Consider the following 22879-nt stretch of genomic DNA (forward strand, 5'->3'; position numbering starts at 1 on the left):
GGGAGGTGGAAGATCTGGGGAACAGGGATTGGTTACATGTCGGATCTGCAAAATCCTATAACAAACAAAGTCACGGACAAGTCTGCCAAGCCACAGAAAGACTATACACAGCAAAACAACATGGACCAAAAGATATGGCACGGGTTTATGAATGCACATGCTAAAATGTTTAATGGGCACTTGTCGGGTGTAAAAGAGTTGATTCAACAATCTCTAGAGGCCAAAAAGTTCGCCTACTGCCCCTACAGCAAGTTTAGAGTTGGGGCGGCACTCCTGACACTCGATGGGACAGTTTTTACAGGTGAGGAAAAACCAGCATTGTTACACACTGACAGTATGACAAGAAGTCATTTAACTGTACCTTTATCAGACAGTTTTAGCAGTCAGTTCACAGTGCTGGTTGTGTAAGAGACATCAACAGGCAAATGTTAAGTTGCTGTAATGAGTGTTTGTGCACTCAGAACTGATGAATAATGTATAAAGGCTAGGGTTACGTGTTCTGTGCTAGGGTTACGTGTTCTGTTAACTGAGTTTGTTGCCACTCTGAGAGCAAACAAGGAGAAAAATTAACATAAAACCTTGTATAACCATGTAAAGCCAACAGAATGAAGACTAATGTAATAATTGCAAGTATCACTTATGACTGTAAATGATAGTAAAAAACTTATTACAGATTTTCCTCATTGATATATAATGTTTAATGGAACTGGCTGTAATTCATCACACAAAGACATCACTGACATGTCGCATGAAAAAGAAACTTTGAGCAATTTACAGGCTTTATGAGTCCTGATCATGTTTCTAATATCTGCTTATGTTTTCCATGTGTCAATCTGAGTATCACAGTTTATAGTGTCTATACTTTAAAAATGGAACTGACATATATTTTAATATACTGTAGATATCTGGACAATGATTTCTGCTGGACTGAACAGGGCTATCTAACAGAAATTATGTTAAATATAATTGTGTGTGTTGTTTGATGGCGATAGTGTTCTGAGCATAGAAGGTAAAATATTTGCTGTCACAGGAAGTAAACAATAACTTTGGCCCCTGTGTTAACAGGCCCCTCCAGACCAGCCAATGGAGACCAAACACAATGTACAAACAAGAGAACGAGATGAACTTTAAATCCTATTTTGATTTGGCCTTGTTAAAGAATCAGGAGCGTTGCAAGGGGCGATAAGGGGCTAAGCACCCATTTTATTGAATAAAATATTAATTTCCCCCCAAATAATGTCAAAGTTCAAACTGTAAACTTACCAGGTCACATTGTAGACTTCTGTAGAAGGCAAAGGAAGGCAAGGCAAGTTAGCACATTTCATACTCAGTGGTTATTCAAAGTGCTTTACTTGGAAATGATAAAGAAAATAAAAGATACATTAAAGTCTATTTTAAAATCACTTAAGAAAAATAAAAATAAGAATAGAAAAACACAAATTTATCACTGAGTTCATGGCGCCCATTTAGTGGAAACACTGACCAACTGCCCCAGAGGTCTGAAGGTCGAACACATCGTGATATTGAAACATCCACTGCCGTGACCTTTAATAACTACCTTCCTGAGGTCCTAACGTCTATCATTGCATGATCTTGAAGCAACTAATCTCATAGTCTTTAATAACCCCCAATCTTCATCGTTCAGATGTTTCCACCAAATATTTAAATTAATAAAAATGAAAGAAAAAAGAATACAGATGTAAAATGATACAGTGCAATCAGTAATGCAGCACAGTGATTAGTCAGTAAATGCATAGCATAACAAACGTGTTTTCAGTCTGGATTTTTAAATGTGGCAGTTGTTGGACCTCTTCTGGAAACTGGTTCCAACTGCAGGTGGAATAATTGCTAAATGCTGATTCTCCTTGTTTTAAGTGAACCCTTGGTATTTCTAACTGACTGATCCTAATGATCCTAACATAGCATATCTGCAATGTATTTAGGTCCTAGGCCACTGAGTGATTTATTAACTAGAAGTACTTTAAAAACAATTCGATAAGTGACTGGAAGTCAATGTAAAGACCTGAGTGCTGGTGTGATATGTTCAGATTTTTTGGTTCTGGTGAGAATCCTGGCAGCAGCCTTCTTTATAAGCTGCAGCTGTCTAATGGTCTTTTTGAGAAGGCCGGTGAGGAGTCCATTGCAGTAGTCCACCCTACTGGTGATGAATGCATGAACAAATTTCTCTAAGTCTTGACTGGATACAAAACATCTAATACTCACAAGTATTTTTTGAGATGATTGTAAGCTGATTTAGTTATTGCTTTAATGAGACTACTGAAACCAAAGTAAGATACAATGACTTCTGTTTTGTCTATGATTAAGTTTTGGCACATCCAACTGTTTATAACTTCAGTGCACTGGCACATGGAGTCTATGGGGCTGCAGTCATTTGGCGGTAGGGCTAGGCAGATCTGGGTGTTGTCTGTATAGCTATAGTAAGCAATTTGATACTTTTTCATAATTTGGTCTAGTGGGAGCATATACAGGTTGAACAGAAGCGGTAAAAGAATTGAGCCTTGTGGGACTCCACACGTCATGGATGTCCACTCAGATTGATAGTTGCTTGTGTTCACATAGTAACCCTTCTCTTTTAGATATGACCTGGACCATATGAAGACCATCCCAGAGAGCCCTACCCAGTTTTCGAGTCTGTCTAGGAGTACATTTTGGTCGACAGTGTCAAAGGCAGCACTGCGATCTAGTAATAACAGCACTGATATTTTGCCTGAATCAGTATTTTGGCGAATATCATTAAGTATCTTTATGAGCGGCATCTCTGTGCTATGATGTGGACAGAAACCAGACTGGAAATTGTCCAAGCCATTTGAGTTTAAGAATTTGTTTATCTGATTGAAATTCACCTTTTCAATCTTGCCTCTGAAAGTAAGATTTGTGTTATCCAGATTACTCTTTTTATAGCAGGGGACTGACAACTAGTTTTCAGAGACTTTGGAAAAGTGCCTGAAAGGAGTGAGACATTTACTATTTCTAACAGATCTTTTTCTCGACAGTTGATAAATTATGTCCGGAGTGCGTCAAGACAGCAGGTGGACGTTAAGATGCAGTACAGTTTCTTTCAGGGTTTTGCAGTCAATTGCCTCAAAATCAGACATAGTGACTAATGTATTCAGTTGTTGTGGTGGGGCCTGTCTAACCTCAGTGCTACATGAGGACGAGCTGATCGCCATTCTAATACATTTTCTTCATGAAAAAAAGATGCAAAGTCATTGCAGAGGTATAAGTTAGATACAAGTTCTAAATTTCATTAAAAGTTACACATATTACCTCATCAATTTTTTTGAAACAATGACGGTTTGTTGAAACCTGCCAAAAAAGAAAATTCACTTTTAAGGAGACACAGGGCAAAAACATCACTGTGTAATGCAAACTCTGCCTTCCTTTAAAATTAAAATCATTGTCCACAGCAAATGATTCCACGTCAAATCTAAAAAAAGCATTTGGAGGTATGCTTGCGTGCTTTCTCAACTTTAAACTGCATATCTAACCAACACCTGCTAAACACATTTTACTTATTACTTGAATTATCACTCTGTGTGTAATATAAACATGAGTCGCTATGTCTTTTGAAGGGTTTTGTCCAAACACATCAAAATGCACAAACACACATTTCATATTCACAATGTAATCTACACTTAAAGGCCAAACCGATTGCACTAGTGCGATAAAGTTAGTTTTACTTTCGCAAATGGATTGTTTACTCTGCTTCAAAAATTTACATGAATTAACTTTTGATAACTTTAGAGAATGTTTTTTGTGACAATGAATAACAAATATAACTGGTCTTTGCTGTTTGTAAGACAATGTTTGATTAACACGCCCCTGGGCACCTGTCCATAATTCTAGAAACTCCCATAAATGCATGTTAAACTCAAACATATTTGAATGTGTCATTGATGGAGGGCCTAAAGCTCTATACACTGCATGCCCAATTATTAGGCAAGTGAGTATTCTGATCTTATCATTATGTCCATGCACATTTTCCAACTCCAAACCATATAAACTTGAATGCTTATTGGATTCAATCATTTTCAGGTGGTATGTATTTGTGTAATGAGGGAGGGTGTGGCGAATCTCTCCGGAGAGAGAGAAAGTGGTAAGGGCGCTTACACCTGAGTTAAATTATGTCTAACACCTGTCTCTAATTTCAGTGAGCATGGAGAGAGCGGCATAAATAGAGCCACACCGCAGGTAGAGGACAGAGAGCCTGGGCACCAGAGACCCGAGTGTGAAGCGAAGAGTTAATTATTGCACTGTTGAGAGTTTATTTTGTGAAGTGGTTTGTGTAGTTTAGACTAGCATACTGAACAACATAAAAAGCTCTGAGAGTGTATACCTGCTGCAGAGAGGAAAATAAAAATCCTTACCTGAACCAGGAAATCTGCTTCTCGCCTCCTCCTTCAACTGAGAAATGTTACACTGGTGCCGAAACCCGGGATTGAAGTTTGGTTGAAGATGGATGGAAGTCGCCCCGTAGAGTCCTCCCAGTTGGCGGAGATCCTCCAAGCCCTCGCTGGCCTACATCAGACCCACCAGCAAACACTGCTTGAGCTCCGACAAGATCAAGATCGCCGAGGCCTTCCTGCATTTATCCCACTGTTGTCCGGGGAAGCCCAGCTCATGGCTCAACAACTGCCAGCGACGAGCCTCCTGGTCTACGGAGACTTAAAGAGAGCCATCCTGCAACGGGTTGGTCGCACTCCGGAGGAAAGTCGTCAACTCTTCTGGAGCTTGAAGTTGGAGAGCTCCGACCGCCCATTTGCCTTCGCCCAGCGGCTCCTTGACGCCTGCCGAAGATGGTTGCTAACGGCGGACCGCGACGTCGACGGAATTATCGACCAGGTGGTACTGGAGCAATTAACACATCGACTGCCAAGAGGGACGGCGGAGTGGGTCCAGTGCCACCGCCCGGCATCGCTGGAGGAAGCCGTGCGGATCACGGAGGACCACATGGCGGTGATCCCGATGGTGGAAGAGCCCTCCTACACTCTCTCTCCTCCCTCTGTCTCATCCCCCTCCCCTCTATCCTCACATTCTGCTCTCTCTCCAGGTCCCGTTCCTGCCCCACGCAGACGAGGAGGACTTCAGCCCCTAAGACCAGTTCCCCGGGTGTGGGAGGTGACACCTTCCCCTATCCCAATGCCCCGCCGCTCTCCCCCTCGGGGGGGGGGGGGACGCCCACTGACGCAGATGCGGGTGTAGCGCCTGGGTCAGCCTGCTGGAGGTGCGGAGACCCGGGCCACTTCCGGGATCAGTGCCCTCTGATGAAGCTGGGGATGGTGGTGCGGGTCTCTGACCTCCCACAGGCTGCCCCCGACCGGGCTGGAGCGTACCGGATACCGGTAAATGTCAAGGGGGGTACTCACCAAGCGTTGGTGGACACCAGGTGTAATCAAACCACTATCCACGCTTGGTACAACCCGAGGCATTGGTCACAACTAAAATGGTGAAGGTAAAATGTGTACACGGGGATATTCACGAGTATCCGGTGGTGACCCTGACGATTAAATTCCAGGGAAAAAAACATAGAGTGGAGGCCGCAGTTAGTTCCCGCCTCACCCATCTGCTGATCTTGGGGACTGATTGGCCTGATTTTAGAGTTTTATTAAAGGGAATTTGCACAGATGGGTCCTGTACGAAGTTAGGGAGATGTGTAATGTGCGATGCTCTGGCACGGGAGGCGGAGCCGGGGCCGTCCTCGACAGCTCCACGTCATAATGACGAGAGAGGGGGAGAGGCTGCAGCCCCTCCCCTTCTCAGGGAATTCCCTGAGGGGGATTTCCCTTTGGAGCAGTCGCGAGATGAAACCCTCAAACACATCTTCGACCAAGTGAGAGTCATTGATGGTCAACGACTCCAGCCGGACATCGCCCTTTCATACCCCTATTTTGTGATTATAAATGAGCGGTTGTATAGAGTGACACAGGACACTCAAACTAAAGAGGATACAACCCAACTTTTGATTCCAAGGAGCTGTCGGGAAATGGTATTCAGGCGGCTCATTATAATCCCATGGCGGGTCACTTAGGAGAAAGGAAAACACTGAACCGTCTAATAGCCCGTTTCTATTGGCCGGGCATTGGCGGCGATGTCCGCAGGTGGTGTGCGGCATGCCACGAATGCCAACTGGTTAACCCACTGGCCACCCCAAAAGCGCCCTCTCCCTTTGATCGAGGTCCCCTTTAAGAGAATTGGAATGGACCTCGTCGGGCCATTAGAACGGTCAGCACGTGGACATCGCTTTATATTGGTCCTAGTGGACTATGCAACGCAATATCCGGAAGCAGTGCCTCTTCGCAACATCTTAGCATGCAGAAAGAAATCCTCACCGATCAGGGCACAACGTTTATGTCATGGACACTACGCGAACTGTACGAGTTGTTAAATATTAAATCGATTCGCACCAGCGTATACCATCCTCAAACGGATGGCCTGGTGGAACGATTTAATAAAACCCTCAAAAACATGATTCATAAGTTCGTGCACGACGATGATAGAAATTGGGATAAATGGCTCGACCCCCTGTTATTTGCAGTACGAGAGGTCCCGCAAGCCTCCACTGGCTTCTCCCCATTCGAGCTGCTGTATGGGCGACGCCCACGTGGCGTGCTTGATGTATTGCGAGAGGCCTGGCAGGAGGGACCTTCAAACAGCAAAAATGAAATTCAATACATTCTTGATCTTAAAGCAAAACTCCACACTTTGGGGCAGCTAACCCAGGAGAATTTGCTCCAAGCTCAAGAACGACAGTGCCGACTGTATGACAGGGGAACTCAGCTAAGGGAATTTGCACCGGGAGATAAAGTGCTTGTATTGCTTCCCACATCAAGCTCTAAATTACTCGCCAAGTGGCAAGGACCCTTTGAGGTCACACGACGAGTGGGAGATCTCGATTATGAGGTTAAACGAACCGATAGAGGGGGCACACGTCAAATATACCACCTCAATCTCCTGAAATTGTGGAGGGAGGTGGTTCCCGTGACGTTGGCTACGGTAGTTCCCGAGAAGGCGGAGCTCGGACCGGAGGTGAGTTCAAAACATAAACAGTTCACCCCGGTCACTTGCGGAGACCACCTCTCACAGAGTGAACTCGCGGAGGTTGCTAGGTTGCAACAGGAGTTTGTGGACGTGTTCTCCCCTCTACCGGGACGTACAAACCTCATCCATCACCACATCGAGACTGAGCCGGGGGTCGTGGTACGTAGCCGCCCCTATCGATTACCCGAACACAAGAAGAAAATTGTTCAGGAAGAATTGGATGCAATGCTCGATATGGGGGTAATAGAAGAATCCCACAGCGATTGGTCCAGCCCAGTTGTTCTAGTGCCTAAGAGCGACGGGTCTGTGCGGATTATAGAAAAGTCAATGCGGTGTCTAAATTTGATGCATATCCAATGCCTCGCGTTGATGAGTTGCTCGATTGGTTGGGCACTGCTCGATTTTATTCGACATTGGATTTGAAGAAGGGTTATTGGCAGATCCCCTTGGCACAAATTTCCCGTGAGAAAACCGCCTTCTTCACACCGTTTGGATTACACCAATTTGTGACACTTCCGTTCAGTTTGTTTGGAGCCCCGGCTACGTTTCAGCGTCTCATGGACCGAATCCTCAGACCGCATTCAGCTTACGCCGCTGCCTATTTAGATGACATCATCATTTATAGCAATGATTGGCAGCGGCACATGCAACATCTGAGGGTGGTTCTGAGATTGCTGCGCCGAGCGGGACTCACAGCGAACACAAAGAAGTGCGCGATTGGACGGGTGGAGGTACGGTATCTGGGGTTCCACTTGGGCCACGGGCAGGTGCATCCCCAAATTGACAAGACAGCGGCAATTGCGACCTGCCCGAGACCCAAGACCAAAAAGGGGGTGAGACAGTTCCTGGGGCTGGCTGGCTATTATAGAAGGTTCGTGCCTAATTATTCGGACGTCACCAGCCCGCTGACTGATCTCACTAAAAAGGGAGTTCCAGACCCGGTCCAGTGGACAGAGCAGTGTCAGCGGGCGTTCACGCAAGTTAAAGCTGCACTTTGCGGGGGGCCGCTTTTACATTCACCTGACTTCTCTCTCCCTTTTGTTTTACAGACAGATGCTTCAGACAGGGGGCTGGGGGCCATGCTCTCACAGGTGGTGGAGGGGGAGGAGCGCCCAGTGTTGTACATTAGCCGTAAGCTCTCCTTGAGGGAAACTAAGTACAGCACCGTAGAAAAGGAGTGTCTCGCCATCAAGTGGGCGCTCCTCACTCTCCGATACTACCTGTTGGGGCGGGCCTTCACCCTCTGTTCCCGATCACGCCCCACTCCAGTGGCTCCACCGCATGAAAGATACCAATGCCCGGATCACCCGTTGGTACCTGGCTCTTCAGCCGTTTAAGTTCAAGGTGGTCCACAGACCGGGGCCGCAGATGGCTGTCACCGACTTCCTTTCCAGGAATGGGGGGGGAGTGGTAGGCAGGCCGGATGCCACCCTGGCCTGAGTTGGGCGGTGGGGATATGTGGCAGCGGGGGGTGGTCAAGCATCTCTCCGGAGAGAGAGAAAGCGGTAAGGGAGCTTACACCTGAGTTAAATTATGTCTAACATCTGTCTCTAATTTCAGTGAGCATGGGGATAGCGGCATAAATAGAGCCACACTGCAGTTAGAGGACAGAGAGCCTGGGCACCAGAGACCCGAGTGTGAAGCGAAGAGTTAATTATTGCACTGTTGAGAGTTTATTTTGTGAAGTGGTTTGTGTAGTTTAGACTAGCTTACTGAACAACATAAAAAGCTCTGAGTGTGTATACCTGCTGCAGAGAGGAAAATAAAAATCCTTACCTGAACCAGGAAATCTGCTTCTCGCCTCCTCCTTCCACTGAGAAGTGTTACAACCTTATATCAAGGTGTGCATAATTATTAGGCAGCTTCATTACCTTAGGTAAAATGGGCTAAAAAAGAGATTTAACTGACACTGAAAAGTCAAATATTGTAAAATGCCTTTCAGACGGATGCAACACTCTTGAAATAGCTAAACTATTGAGGCGTGACCACCGGACAATCAAACGTTTTGTTGCGAATAGTCAACTGGTGCGCAAAAAATGCATGGAGAATTAAAGGTGCAAATTAACTGCAAAAGACTTTGAAGCTACCAGGAACCCATTATCCTCCAATGCTACCATATTCCAGAACCACAACCTACCTGGAGTGTCCAGAAGTACAAGGTGCCAAGTGCTCAGAGACATGGCCAAGGTCAAGAAGGCTGAAACACGACCACCACTGAATATATTCACAAGTTGAAGCGTCAAGATTGGGCAAAGAAATACATGAAGACAGATTTTTCAAAGGCTTTATGGACAGATGAAATGAGAGTGACTCTTGATGGACCAGATGGATGGGCCCATGGCTGGATCACTAATGGACACAGGGCACCACTTCGAGTCAGGTGCCAGCAAGGTAGAGGAGGGGTACTGGTATGGGCTGCTATCATTAAAGATGAGGTAGTTGGACCTTTTCGAGTTGAAGATGGACTGAAATACAACTCTCAAACCTATTGCCAGTTTCTAGAAAGTACTTTCTTCAAGCAGTGGTACAGGAAGAAGTCCTCAGCATTCAAGAAGGCCATAATCTTTATGCAGGACAATACTTCATCACATGCATCCAAGTACTCCTGCTTGGCTAGCCAGTAAGGGCCTCAAAGATGCCCAAATAATGATGGCCCCCTTCCTCACCTGACTTAATTCCTACTGAGAACTTGTGGGCCCTTCTCAAACATGAGATTTACAGTGAGGGAAGACAATACACCTCTTTGAACAGCATTTGGGAGGCTGTGGTTGCTGTTTCAGTGAAAGTTGATCATGAACAGATCAAGAAACTGACAGACTCCATGGATGGAAGGCTCATGGCAGTTATTGAAAAGAAGGGTGGCTATTTTGGTCACTGAATATTTTTGAAAGGCCAAAAATGTTATTTAATTGTAATTTTGTGTTACTTATTTGTTGCACCTACTCTAAAAATTGAGAATAAACAATTGAGTTGGGAGAAATTATTTTTGTAATTTAGTTGCCTAATAATTGTGCACACATATATATTCCCCTGAGAAAGACAAAACTCACTTTTTCTTTGTTAAACATTCAAGTTTGAGGTTCAATAACATTTTGGATTGACTGAGAGCATTGTGTTTGTTCAACAATAAAATTAATCCTGAGGAATACAATTTGCCTAATAATTGGGCACGCAGTGTAAGCATCACGGGGCAAAACATGCAACTTCAAAACATGCCCATCGTATTTTTGCACCATGTAAATACATTTGCGAATCATGCTTCGGAATTTTTAGACCATGCCATCGCATGACGAATAATTCTGCAACTATATTATGTAACTAAACACTGCTGATGTATCCCTGTGAAATACTATGTCTACATCAAATCCAGTGACCTTCACTAATTGTTGATTCTGGAAGTCTGGACAAAAATAATGTCATACCTAGAAGACAATAGTGTATATATATATATATATATATATATATATATATATATATATATATATATATATATATATATATATATAAAAATCCTCTTTTAAATAAAAATAATGTAAAAAATAATCTTTCTCCACCATCTTGGACAAAACATAATATCAGTTAAAATGTGTTTTTGTTTCACAACCCTTTCAGCGCCTTTTTGTATTTCACTCAGTAACAGACAAATAGTGCATGAAACAAAAAATCATATACATTCTAATTTTGATACAATAAGCAAGTTTCTTTAAATGCATTTATGCAACATTGTCAAAATGGTAAAGATTATCCTACTCAAATGCATGTGACATCAAATAAACAAGAGTTAGGTCAGAGGTTTTTTAAAAGTATTCCAAAAGTAATCAGATTAGATTACCCCAAAAATATAATCCAACAGATTGTTACTGATTGCAATTTTAGCCATGTAAAATCCCTTTAGGACTGGTTCCAAATTTCGACATGAGTTCCATTAGCTTTAAGATTTTTTGACAAGATGACAAAATCAATAAAACATCCATGAAATTTTCACTATTTATCTGCACACATGCAAATCCTATGACCTCTTCTGTTACATCAGGATGTAATGTGGAAAACGTTTGCTTCAACTTGGGAATCTGCGCAGAGAGAATTGCTATCTCAAAAGCTGTATCAGAGGGCTACAGGGATTTCAAAGCCATTGCGATTGCAAGGTAAACTTATGCTGTATTCAAGAGGCCCCCAGTGCATCAATACATTTACCAGTAAAACAATATTTCCATCCAATACATTTTTATCTGTGGAGCATGATGTCTTCTGTACAATGCAGCTTTAATCTTAATGTCTTGTGGTTTTTCAGTGATATGTGTGAGCACTTAATTTCTCCTTGCGGTGGCTGCAGGCAGTTCATGAGAGAGGCAAGTTCCATTCACTACTGTTATATTTCACATCATTTAAACAGGTGACATGTTCTTGAAGTTTCATTATCTGTTTTTATTATTTATTATGATTTTATTTCCTCACCTACAGTTTGGTGCTAACTGGGATGTGTATTTGTCCAAACCAGACGGTTCCTATGTGGAGATGAAAGTTGAGGAACTGCTGCCAATGTCTTTTGGTCCCGAGGACTTAAAAATGAAGAAAGTGAATAATATTCAGAACGAGTATTAATGATTTATGTTCTGGAACTAGGGTTTTAAACTAGGGGTCAATAATATAGGATTTTCTTTACAAATATAAAAACATTTATATTTCTACAAATTTATGTTTAAACTTGGTACAGTAGGTACATTAATGATATAGAAGATAGTAATGTTTGTAGATGTTTTTAACATTATTAATGAAAGTTATCAGTGTTACTGGGGAAATCTAGCTTTTTATTTTGGGGGTCCCTTGGTCTGTAATGATTGAAAATGCCTTTTCAAGGTTCTAAACTTTGAAAAGCCCATACCTGAACATTGTGCAGGGTAGATAAAGAGGTATTATGTGGATTAATGGGGTTTAATACTGTGTTAAACATGCACACAATTGTCTTTTGTAATAAATACAAAGTCAGAACAGGTATAAATGAGTGGACAAATGTTGCTACAGTACAAACTTTATTATTATTTTTAAATAATGCACACACACACACACATACATACACACACACACTACCAGTCAAAAGTTTTGAAACACTTGACTGAAATGTTTCTCATGATCTTAAAAATATTTTGATCTGAAGACGTAAGCTTAAATATTTGAAATTAGGTTTGTAGACAAAAATATAATTTTGCCACCATATTAACTTATTTCATTATAAAACTAAAATGTAATAAAAAATAAAAATAAAAAGGTTTTGAAATTGATAATTTGGACCAAATAATAAAGAAAAGCAGCCAATAAGTGCCCAACATAGATGTGAACTCCAATACTGTTTAAAAAGCATCCCAGGGTGATACCTCAAGAAGTTGGTTGAGAAAATGTCAAGAGTACATTTCTGCAAATTCTAGGCAAAGGGTGACTACTTTGAAGATGCTAAAATATAACACAGTTTTGATTTATTTTTTGATATTATATTTTTAGTCACAACATAATTCCCATAGTTCCTTTTATGTTATTCCAGTTTTGATGACATTACTATTATTCTAAAATGTGAAAAAATTATGAATAGAAATTATGATAAAGAATAAGTGTTTCAAAACTTTTGACCAGTAGTGTATGTATGTATGTATGTATATATCAACCACAAAAAGTGCAACAAAAAATAAATAGCCAACTGAGGATCTAGAACATTCTTAACCTGTTCTATTGGTAGTGATATTACAGATGCAGTTAGAACCTCTCATTATTAAATATTAATAAAGCTACTCTGTACCATTTACTTTCTAAATGAAAAAATCCAAAGCAAGCCTTCAAAGTGCAAAACATGAAACAAAAGACATAACATAAAAATGTTGGACTTAAGGAAAGGCAGAACATGCACATATGGCAGGAAGTACCTACTCAAGAATCTCAAGTCTTTAAAAATATCTCAAGTCTTCATGCAGAAAGGTTTGGTTTCGGAAATTCAGTATGATATTTTTTGCATAAGGAGAGTGGTTTGACAATTTTCCCACACATTTTTTCGATTTTTTAAAATCCAATTAGTTATTTTTATTGGAAAAAAGGCTAAATGGTAATCTTAATATAAGCTGCTTTTGAAGCTACCCAGAGTGGCTTTATCTGGGATTCAGAAAAGCATCCACACAGTAAAGAAACGGCCATACTACCAAGAGACAGACTGTTACAGAAGAAGAGGCGTTTTCACCTCTAAAGCAGCTGATGAGCACATGGTGCTCCAAATAAAGACAACCTCTACTCAAAACCAGTGTGTTTTACAGAATAATTTAATATTGTTTAAAATAACTGTGTAATTCAGATAAAAAAAGATGCTGAACATCAGAATCCAACAACTTTAACGTCACAACAGCATGCCTCCAGTAATAGTCCTGAGCCACTGCCTGGTTCGGACGGAGGACAATTATGAGTCTTATTTCTGGGGCGTTATGGTGTCCAGACCGGGCCAGGATGGAACATAATGCCTGGGTAGAGTTCCCTCCATAAGCCTCTCCATCCACAGACCCAGGCGGTCCAGTTTATGGTGGATCTCCAGAGAGGTGGTCCTCTGACGGGAACTGGACCGGGTACTCGTGCCTTTGCTTGGCCCGGCCACTGCCCCAACTTCATCGGACGATCGGCTACACTCAACTTCCTCCCCTGTAAACACAGGTCTGAAAATGCAGAAGTATTTCTTGTGGCCATTGAGTGCCAGGACATGGCCAGTAAAGTCTGGCTTGTGGGAGGCAGTGTCTTCTTCCTCCTCTTCATCCAGGCAGTCTGAAGGCCTGGCGTCCGGAGCCGCCTCCATGAGCGAGTCCATCCACTGGCTGTGTTTGTCCACATTTAAGAAGGAGTAGTGAAGAGTTTGAGACCTGCAAGAGGAGATGGGGATATAGTTCTTTGGAATTGTTTGTTGCAGAATGCAATACAGGCACTTAAAGCTGAAGTATGTATTTTTTTCTGTGTTAAAATACTTCCTCCTATCCCAGCTTAATATGCAGAGACAGCCATAAGTCAGTCATTCATAGGTAAACACTGTCTCTCTGTAGTGCTATGAATATTCCTCTGTTTGTTTTGAGCCACCTGTCTCAAGAGAGACAATAACATTGACTCAACCAATGGTGTGAGCTAGGGGCGGGACTATCTGTTTGTTCGATCAACGGCAGAATGGAGGCGTATTCAGAAACCTGTTTTGAAATTTATTATTTTTGCAATTCCGTTTGGTGGCGTAAAAATTACATACTTCAGCTTTAATTCTGTTCCTGAAGATCTAGTTCCAATTAGGGCTGGGCCATATATTGAAAATTCCTGATATAATCATGATTATTTTGCTGGCGATATAAATTTGAGCAAATATTGTGAATATTATGGAGATTTTAATGTGCTTTTAAGAGCGCGCCATTAAACTACTTCCAAAATCTTGCAGGGCTGCACAATTAACCAAAGTAACAAAAACTGTGATATGATCATATGTGATCATTAAAGTGCAAAAGGCTCAGATTTCATTCAATTAATGATTATCTGTGTGCACTTCAGAGCGAACCAGTGACGTGCTGTTATGTTTGCACACGCGGGGCTCATGATACGCTGTTTTCAGAGTGGCTCAATTGCATTGTGAATACAAAGTGCTGTAGGTTCACACATTCGTGCAATTCTGAACATTTGTAGCTGCTATAAGTTATTATACAAATCTAAAAACATGACAGTATCACAGAAAAGATGATGAGAGTTTCACTAGATTTGTAATGAGGATCATTGTAAACTGTCAAATACAGAATGCACTTTCAGTTTTCCACCAAAATAAAGCCTCCAGGTGAAGGTGAAGTTAATGCAACAGAAATATATTACCACTTTATAAAACAAACCTACAAAATAATAAAAAATAATACTACAAATAAACATTTCCTGAGAGACAAAGAGTAAATTAACATACAGACATTTATCTCCACACCTCAGAAAGTGAATAGGCGCTTTCCCACAATCGGGCCAGTGTGAGCCAGGGCTATCAACTGGTCAGCCAGGGCCAATAGCCTCAGACCTCAAGCCCAAAATCAATCTGTACTTCCACTATCGGGCCAATAGCCCTGCAGCATTGCCCTAAAAACCCACACTTAATACGCCACCCTGGTGCCAGCGTCACAAACCCTGCCCATTTAACAAGCAAGAGGGAAACTCAAACTGATGTATAAGACTCTGCAGACTAGCTAGCCCTCGAGATGAACACAGATTTGTACTGTGCCCGCAATGTCTTTTCCAGAATCTGTACAATTGTGCGCTGGATACACAACTTGACAAGCTCGGCGACAGTATAATTAATCATGTCTTCGTTCGGCAGATGCCATTGATCTGACGTGTGCATTTTCATCAGCCCAAATATTCAGAAGAGCACTGATTTCGTCTACTGACCATTACTGACAATTCTCTATTCTCCGTTGATCTGTTGAGGTAAGCTGGTAGCTAGATATGAAAAATTTGGAAATATGTTAGTGCTGAAACCTCTGACCTGACTCAGCGAAACTCCGCCTTTGACACTGACTCCGCCTCAATCCCCAGTTGGCCTTCTTTGGCCCAAGGGTAATCGGTAGGCCAAAGGCCATTGGCCCCAAGGAAACCCAGAGGCACGATGAAGCCCCGGAAGTGACAGTTGGAATGCAACTGCACTAGCAAGCCCTCGTTTGGCCCGATAGTGGAAATGCGACTAATGAGTGGGAAGTGCCTTTCTCATCTGTTCTCTCTTAACATTTGTCTCTTGTCCTCCACTCTATTAACCTCCATTCCATTCTCTTTAGACTCAAATCACTTAGAATGACTGTATGAAAATATAGTGTTCTTTGTGAGCGCAAGGGATTTTTAACATTCATGTTTGGTATCATTCAAATGCATCTTTTACTCTTAAGATTCAACTTTGAGCAGTGGATGTTTTGTATTGATTATTTCTGAATTCTGTAATTGGCTAGGTAAATATTTATCTGACTAGTAAATAGACTTGAAATAAGCTTGATTCTATTTCTGACTTATTCCGAAATTATTGGCTTCAGTACATTGTTAATTAAACGTTACCGCAAATCTGCAATCAGAGTTAGTTCACACTAATGGCCCACCATTGATGGAGCATCAGGCACGCCAACTGGTACCTTAGCTTTCTGATCAACTATTTGGCATTAAATAAGTATACCTAGACTGCATGGACTAAATATAATCATTTAGAACCACGTGATGTTGGTCGACCTGTCTAAATAGTGTTAGTCATTACCTCTGACTACTGTTAATATTATTTCAGTTAAGGGAATATAGGAAACTATAGGGACTAATCAAAAGTAATATTTGGATACGGTATTGTTGGTCGGCCTATCCAAATAGTATTAACCATTCTCTCTGGTTGAGGCTAATGTTGCTTTATGTTTATGCAGATCTAGCGGGACTAAGTAAAACAAATTGTTTATAAAGGTAAGCAGGGAGCAACCTGTCTGAATAGTATTAGCCATTTACCTCTGGCAAATGATCCAAAACTGAGGGTTTTAGATATGATAAAGTGTACCCGGCTGCTGTGTAGAAAAATAAATACGGATGAATGAGTGTAACTTAAAAGTATAGAATTATCTAGAATAATCAAGTATCCAAATAGAGATAGAATTTCAAAAAATTATCAACTGGAATCTCAACCTAAATACAAGGTCTTTTACAACTGAAGTCAGATCAAATTAATACTGGAGTCAGATTCGGTCTAAACTACACCAAATAGTTTAAGACACTATGTGGTGAGCAGGGCGGAGATGAGCGGCATCTGGGCAGAGCGAGGCCAGGAAGATAAGTGGCAAATGACTTCCACCTGCATGCCACACCGGCCTCGTGTTCCAGCGATGGGCGGTGGGAGTATTTAAGGAGAAGAGACAGTGGCAGAGGAGAGAGATGTACGAAGCTTGTCCACGTGTCTGAATGTTTTTATGATTTGATGCAGCTGGCTGAAAAGCAGTGCGTGTTTTTATTTCTTTGGATGCTGAAAAGTGTTATTAAATGTCTGTGTTTTTCAAGCCAGTCCCAGCTTCCTCCTTTTCCATCTTTAATTGTTACACTGGTGCCAAAACCCAGGAAGGAGGAAGGATGTGCCGTCCAAGGAGTCCTCACCACTGACTTGGGGTTGTGACGCCGAGGGAGTGTTAAATCCAGTGGCGTTGGAACCCCATGTCAACGGGCAACCGGAAGGAACGGCTAAGGGGTCCAGTGACCGGCGTCGCGGACGGAAGCAGGACAACGGGCCGAGGACCACTCGATGGCGTATCTGGGGCCGGCGAGCTCTCTCTCTCTCTCTCTCTCTCTCTCTCTCTCTCCCCTCTCTGCTTTCTCTCCCCCTTTTGTTATTCCTGCCTCCCCTTCCCTTTCTCCTCTCTTTCACCTTATTCCTCCTCCCAGGCACACACAGGTCTGATCTGGAGACCAATGTGACTTGTCAATGCTCCCTCCCTAGAAATTGGGGGAGGAGTAGGTCACAGGCTGGAGAAATCCCCGACCTGAGTTCGGTGAAGGGTGTACGTGTTGTGAGCAGGGTGGAGCCGAGCGGAGTCTGGGCAGAGCGAGGCCGGGAAGATAAATGGCAAATGACTTCCACCTGCGCGCCACACCAGCCTTGCGTTCCAGCGACTGGCAGCGGGAGTATTTAACAAGAAGAGACAGCGGCAGATGAGAGAGAGATGTACGACGCTTGTCCGCGTGTCTGAATGTTTTTATGATTTGATGCAGCTGGCTGAAAAGCAGAGCGTGTTTTTGTTTCTTTGGACACTGAAAAGTGTTATTAAATGTCTATGTGTTTGTCAAGCTGGTCCCAGCTTCCTCCTTTTCCATCTTTAATTGTTCCAAAAAAATACAAAACAAATACAACATTTGTGAAGCTGTTGATTTTGCACACCCACTCAACAAAAAAAATAAATATTTTAGTAAAAATATTTGTAAATTTGTATTACTATATTTTGGTGCATATAAATAAACAATATTAAATATAATTCTTCCCTGTGTTCATTTAGTGAAAAATTATGGAATATATATTTTATGGAATATATAATAATATATATATTTTTGTAGCCATATCATTCACCCTTAGCACCAATCAATCACAACTGTAAAAGCTACCTTTAGCTGTCCTATTGGGAATTTCCTACTTTCAAGTTCGGAAGGAAAAAAAAGGACATCCCAAAAAGCTAGGAAATATTTAAGCGCTAAATGTTAAACATTTAAACAGGAAATTATACAAATATAGTTTTGTTCGGCAAGCCTGTCATCTCATAAACTTCCAAGAAGGAAGTTAGAAATTCTAATTTTCAGTTTCCATTCAAAGTGGAAGTGATAGTGGACTTCAAGAGGAACACCACAGCATTAACCCCCCTCATCATTCTAAACAGCACTGTGGCTGAAGTGGAGTCATTCAGGTTCCTGAGCTCTACCATCTCACAGGACCTGAAGTGGGAGACCCACACAAACTCAATTTTGAAAAAGGCTCAGCAGAGGTTGTACTTCCTTCACCAGCTAAGGAAGTTCAACCTGCCACAGGCTCTGCTGATACAGTTCTACTCAGCAGTCATTGAATCTGTCCTCTGCACTTCTATAACTGTCTGGTTTGGTACAGTTTTTTCCCTCAGGCCATCAACCTCATGAACAGTTAAAACTGTTCCCAAATACTTTACTTTTTGTCAACACAACCATGTGCAATATTCAATCATATCCTACCTCTTTTGCAATATATTACATCCCATGCACATAACTGTATACATGTATATAAAATATTCTAACAACATTATTGCTCTATTGTATATTTCTCTTTTTATTTATCTGTTATATCTTATTTTTATGTCATAATATATATATATATATGTTTAAATGTATATGTTTGTAAGTATGCATATATGGTTGCATTCTCTTTGCACTGGAAGCTTCTGTCACCATGACAAATTCCTTGTGTGTGTAAGCATACTTGGCAATAAAGCTCATTCTGATTCTGAGTTAAATGGAACAGCATAAATTCTGCAGGAAGGTAGATCTCCAGGAACAAGCTTGAATCACTCAAGCATTCACTCAAACACAGACACACACACAGGCCTTACCCTGAGAACGAGTACACTTCTTTGGCAAACTTCCTAAGCAGCACTTGTTTAGAAGCATCAGTGAGGATCAGCACTACGTTGATGTGACCAGGCTTTAACTTGACTAGGTTACTAGTGTAGGTTATGTCTGTCAACTCTGTCACCTCCAAAAAATTCTTCTTAGGGGGATGACTGCAAAAAGAAAACAAAGAAACTCTAATAGCCCTTTTCCACTGTCATGGTTCGGGTGCGGGTTCCTGGGCCGGTAAGAATTCTCAAATTGTTCCGCGCATTTTCACCGCAGAAAAGCCCGTTCCGGAAACCTGGTTCGACACAGACCCCAAAAGCATACTGGTCTCTATGCAGGAACCGATTATGTCAGAGGATGGAGGGCGGGATAATATCTCGTCACCATAGTAAAGTTTTCCCAAAAAACAACAGTAGCTACCGTCTGCAGCAAGGAGTACTTCTTCGCTCTATGACAACAATAAAAAAAACACAAAATTATCAGACATCAAAAGCGTTCAGGTAACACGACGAAAGGAGTGCTCTACTTGTGATATGGTATTTACAAAGATCCAAGATAAACTAGAGAGAGATTGCAAAGGAAAAAAAAATACTATACGAGAATGAAGATACAGCACGAAATGATGCACGCCACCTTCAGTCGGACAACTGACCAAATCATAAACAAATAGAAAAACACTTAAGGGAGTACAGGCACCATAAGAAGGAAGCAAAAGCAACAGTGGACGGAGCAACTATGTCGGGACACCGACCAGCCTGCAATCTAACCGGGGCATTGAATTCAGCCAGTAACGCTCGTGATAAACAGTAAATCGCCGGTGTTCTCTGCAGCTGATCACAGGAAGTTGTTATATTTGCCAACTTTGTTAGTTTTTCTTACACTGTTGTCATCGTATTTTGTGCATTGCTTTGTTCTGTAAGGGGATTTTTGACCAGCTACTCACCAAGTTTGGAAGATCACAGCTATCTGTTAAGTAAAACGGTGGGATTCTCAATCAATAATATTATATGCCATGGCAAAAATCCAAATACAACCATCTGCTACACCAATGTTAATAATTCCTCTAACAACTTATAATTATAATTTTCTTTATTTATCACACATTATACATTTTGCACATATACAGTGAAATTCTTCTTTTTCACATATCCCAGCTAGGCTGGGGTCAGAGTGCAGGGTCAGCCATGATACAGCGCCCCTGGAGCAGACAGGGTTAAGGGCCTTGCTCAAGGGCCCAACAGTGGCATCTTGGCGGTGCTGGGGCTTGAACCCCCGACCTTCTGATCAGTAACCCAGAGCCTTAACCGCTGAGCTACCACTGCCCCTAAACTTAGCAAGTTAAGTCAGAGTTCATACAATATAATGTAATTACATTACCTGTGATATTTAGCGTAGATGTCGTCTCTAACAATCTTGTTGAGCAATGTAATAACGATGGATTGCATTAATCCGTATGTTTAAATATGTCCTCAAAAACAAGAGTAAAAGCTGTATACAAACACACTGTGATGCGCAATGTTTGTTTATGTTAGAGGTAGTCACGTGAAACTACCACGTAGACAGTAACCCGTTACGTCACCGTTCAGCTCTCAGGTCAGTGGAAAAGCACGGGCGGTTTACGATAGGCTCAGGATTGCCCCAGTCGCAACCATCGCAATTTCGGTGGAAAAGGGCTATAAGTGACTGGACCAATGAATGTCTAAATAAATCTGTGTCCTCAAAATCTGTTTGACTTGCTGTGGCTTGACAGTGCAGCATTGAAAAATAGTTTGGTCTCAATTATGATAGACAAGCAGTGTCTTACCTCGAAGTGCTCTCTGGTCCAGGAGAACAGCTCTCCGCTGTCTTTGGTGAATCAGCTGCCTTTTGTTTGGCTGGTTTGTCTTCACCAGTGTCACTGTACATCAAAAAAAGCAAATATACAACTCTAAATACAAAAGCGCTGAGAATAAAAAAGCACAACTCATCTGATAGGACCAAACTTTTGAGAGAACAAAGGGGATCTGGAGTCCTACCTGAAGGCCTGGATGAGCACAGTCCCAAACAGGATGAAAAGAGCTGAGAAGATCAGGGATAGCACAGGCATCATCTCTCGCCTGTGGGAAGCAGAACATGACTGAACAGGGTGCTCTTACAATAAAAGACATTAGTGTTGATACAAAATGTTTCATATAGTGTTACAGTGTTTCATAAGCACTTGTGACCCATTTATAGCTGCAATTAAAAGGTGTCCTGTATCCCTATTCCAACGTGATTGCATTTAGAAGAATAGCTTACCCTAAAATGAACATTTGGTCATCATTTACTCACCCTCATGTCATGTTTGAGAGCTATGCCACAGGGGAAGGTTTTCAGCAAAGATACTGTATGGCCTAAGAAGATTTAGCGGATAATCTCTTCTGCTTAAATTTTATGGAAAAGAGCAGAGTTAACATTTTTCAAAATTCCTCCTTTTGTGTTCCACAGAAGAAAAAGTCATACAGGATTACATTAGTGTGAGTAAATGATGACAGAATTTCATATTTGGGTAAACTACCTCTTTAAAGCACCAGTAAGGACACAACATGGGCAGATTAGGCTGTTCTAAAAGTCAACAAGTGTAGTTTGTGATAAATGTCTAGATTGGATGTGACACTGCTCTGATTTCTTAGAGAACAGATCACCTTATAAATCTCCTTGTGTGTTACAGCAAGAAGTAAAATGGGACAGTAAACTTTGATTATGCTCACCAGTTATAGTAGAGAAGATCGAAGTAAAACTGAGCGAGGTAATCATATGCAGTGTTCATCCACTGAATTAGAAACATCTGGAATAAATTACAAAAGATACATGAATATTATTAGTTCTCTTCACTATTCATCAGTATCATTATGAATGAAAGATCTTTTTGATGTAAACTATATAGTAGGGATGTCCCGATACCAATATCGGAATCAGGCCCAATACTGTGCTTATGTACTTGCAAAAACGATTCCACCTAACACACGAATGTCATTCCGTAAACAATCAGAGCACAAATTAAAATCATGTTATATCAGTGTGATTATTAAACCGGAAAGGCTGCGATCGAATAAGATAAATATACTGTGTAGTTTGCATGTGCTGTGCGCTTCAAATGTGAGTGCTTGTGAATGTGTTGTGCAGACATAAAGACACAAAGTGCTCATGCCTTTTAGAGAACTTTTGCTCATACACGTTGGAAGTAGACCAATATACCGGTTTTACGATAAATCGGTGGCGATAGTTGCTTTTTGGAAAAAAATACTATCTATGCCAATAGTAGCCAATATCTTTTTTTTTATTATTCCTCTGTGTTTCTCTAATAATTACATTTGAAAAATGATGTGAGGGCATGCAAAGAAAAATGCGACTATCTGGAAACATCCCTCATCAGCACATACATTGTGTCTCGGACTTCATATATTGTGAATAATAATAATAATAATAATAATAACAATATATACACTATAAAAAGCTTAATTTGGTAAATATTAAATATAGATCATTGTAATGGAGCCAATTCTCTGTCACTTCAAAATGAGAGTCCCTGGTGTGTTTCTGGCTTGTTTAGTGTTAAAAGTCCCAGGCTATTAGGGCTGGGTCTCAATACAGATTTCCTGATTTGATTCCGATTAGATATCGATTCATATGGGTATATTTTAGTTATAATGTCCCTTTTGCTTACATATGAAATAAATTCTCTCCCAAC

At 41.4% G+C, this 22879-nt stretch overlaps 2 protein-coding genes across 4 annotated transcripts in view; one reads left to right on the forward strand and one right to left on the reverse strand.

Moving 5' to 3' along the window:
• On the forward strand, window positions 1-12851 carry LOC127426332 (cytidine deaminase-like). The gene is made up of 4 exons (XM_051673080.1): window positions 1-301; window positions 11093-11204; window positions 11351-11408; window positions 11521-12851. The coding sequence occupies exons 1-4, from the start codon at window positions 37-39 to the stop codon at window positions 11659-11661; spliced, it is 576 nt and encodes a 191-aa protein (XP_051529040.1). The 5' UTR covers window positions 1-36; the 3' UTR covers window positions 11662-12851.
• LOC127426314 (dnaJ homolog subfamily C member 16-like) overlaps window positions 12077-22879 on the reverse strand; it is a 24900-nt gene continuing 14097 nt past the window's right edge. For 2 of the 3 annotated variants that reach the window (XM_051673055.1, XM_051673053.1), the window contains 5 exons: window positions 21900-21976; window positions 21186-21266; window positions 20975-21067; window positions 19164-19334; window positions 12077-13943 (listed from right to left, as the gene is read on the reverse strand). In XM_051673055.1, the coding sequence (XP_051529015.1) occupies window positions 13502-13943; window positions 19164-19334; window positions 20975-21067; window positions 21186-21266; window positions 21900-21976 (864 nt within the window). In that variant the 3' untranslated portion in view covers window positions 12077-13501. The remainder of the gene's footprint in view (window positions 13944-19163; window positions 19335-20974; window positions 21068-21185; window positions 21267-21899; window positions 21977-22879) is intronic. The other variant, XM_051673054.1, reaches the window with a different exon arrangement.

Source organism: Myxocyprinus asiaticus, chromosome 35 (assembly GCF_019703515.2).
Source record: "Myxocyprinus asiaticus isolate MX2 ecotype Aquarium Trade chromosome 35, UBuf_Myxa_2, whole genome shotgun sequence".
NCBI lineage: Eukaryota > Metazoa > Chordata > Actinopteri > Cypriniformes > Catostomidae > Myxocyprinus > Myxocyprinus asiaticus.

Coding starts and splice junctions, on each gene's coding strand:
- LOC127426332 (XM_051673080.1), top strand. CDS start 37: ATGTCGGATCTGCAAAATCCTATAACAAACAAAGTCACGGACAAGTCT. Junction 302..11,092: donor CGATGGGACAGTTTTTACAG/GTGAGGAAAAAC, acceptor CTGTTACATCAG/GATGTAATGTGGAAAACGTT. Junction 11,409..11,520: donor GCAGGCAGTTCATGAGAGAG/GCAAGTTCCATT, acceptor CCTCACCTACAG/TTTGGTGCTAACTGGGATGT.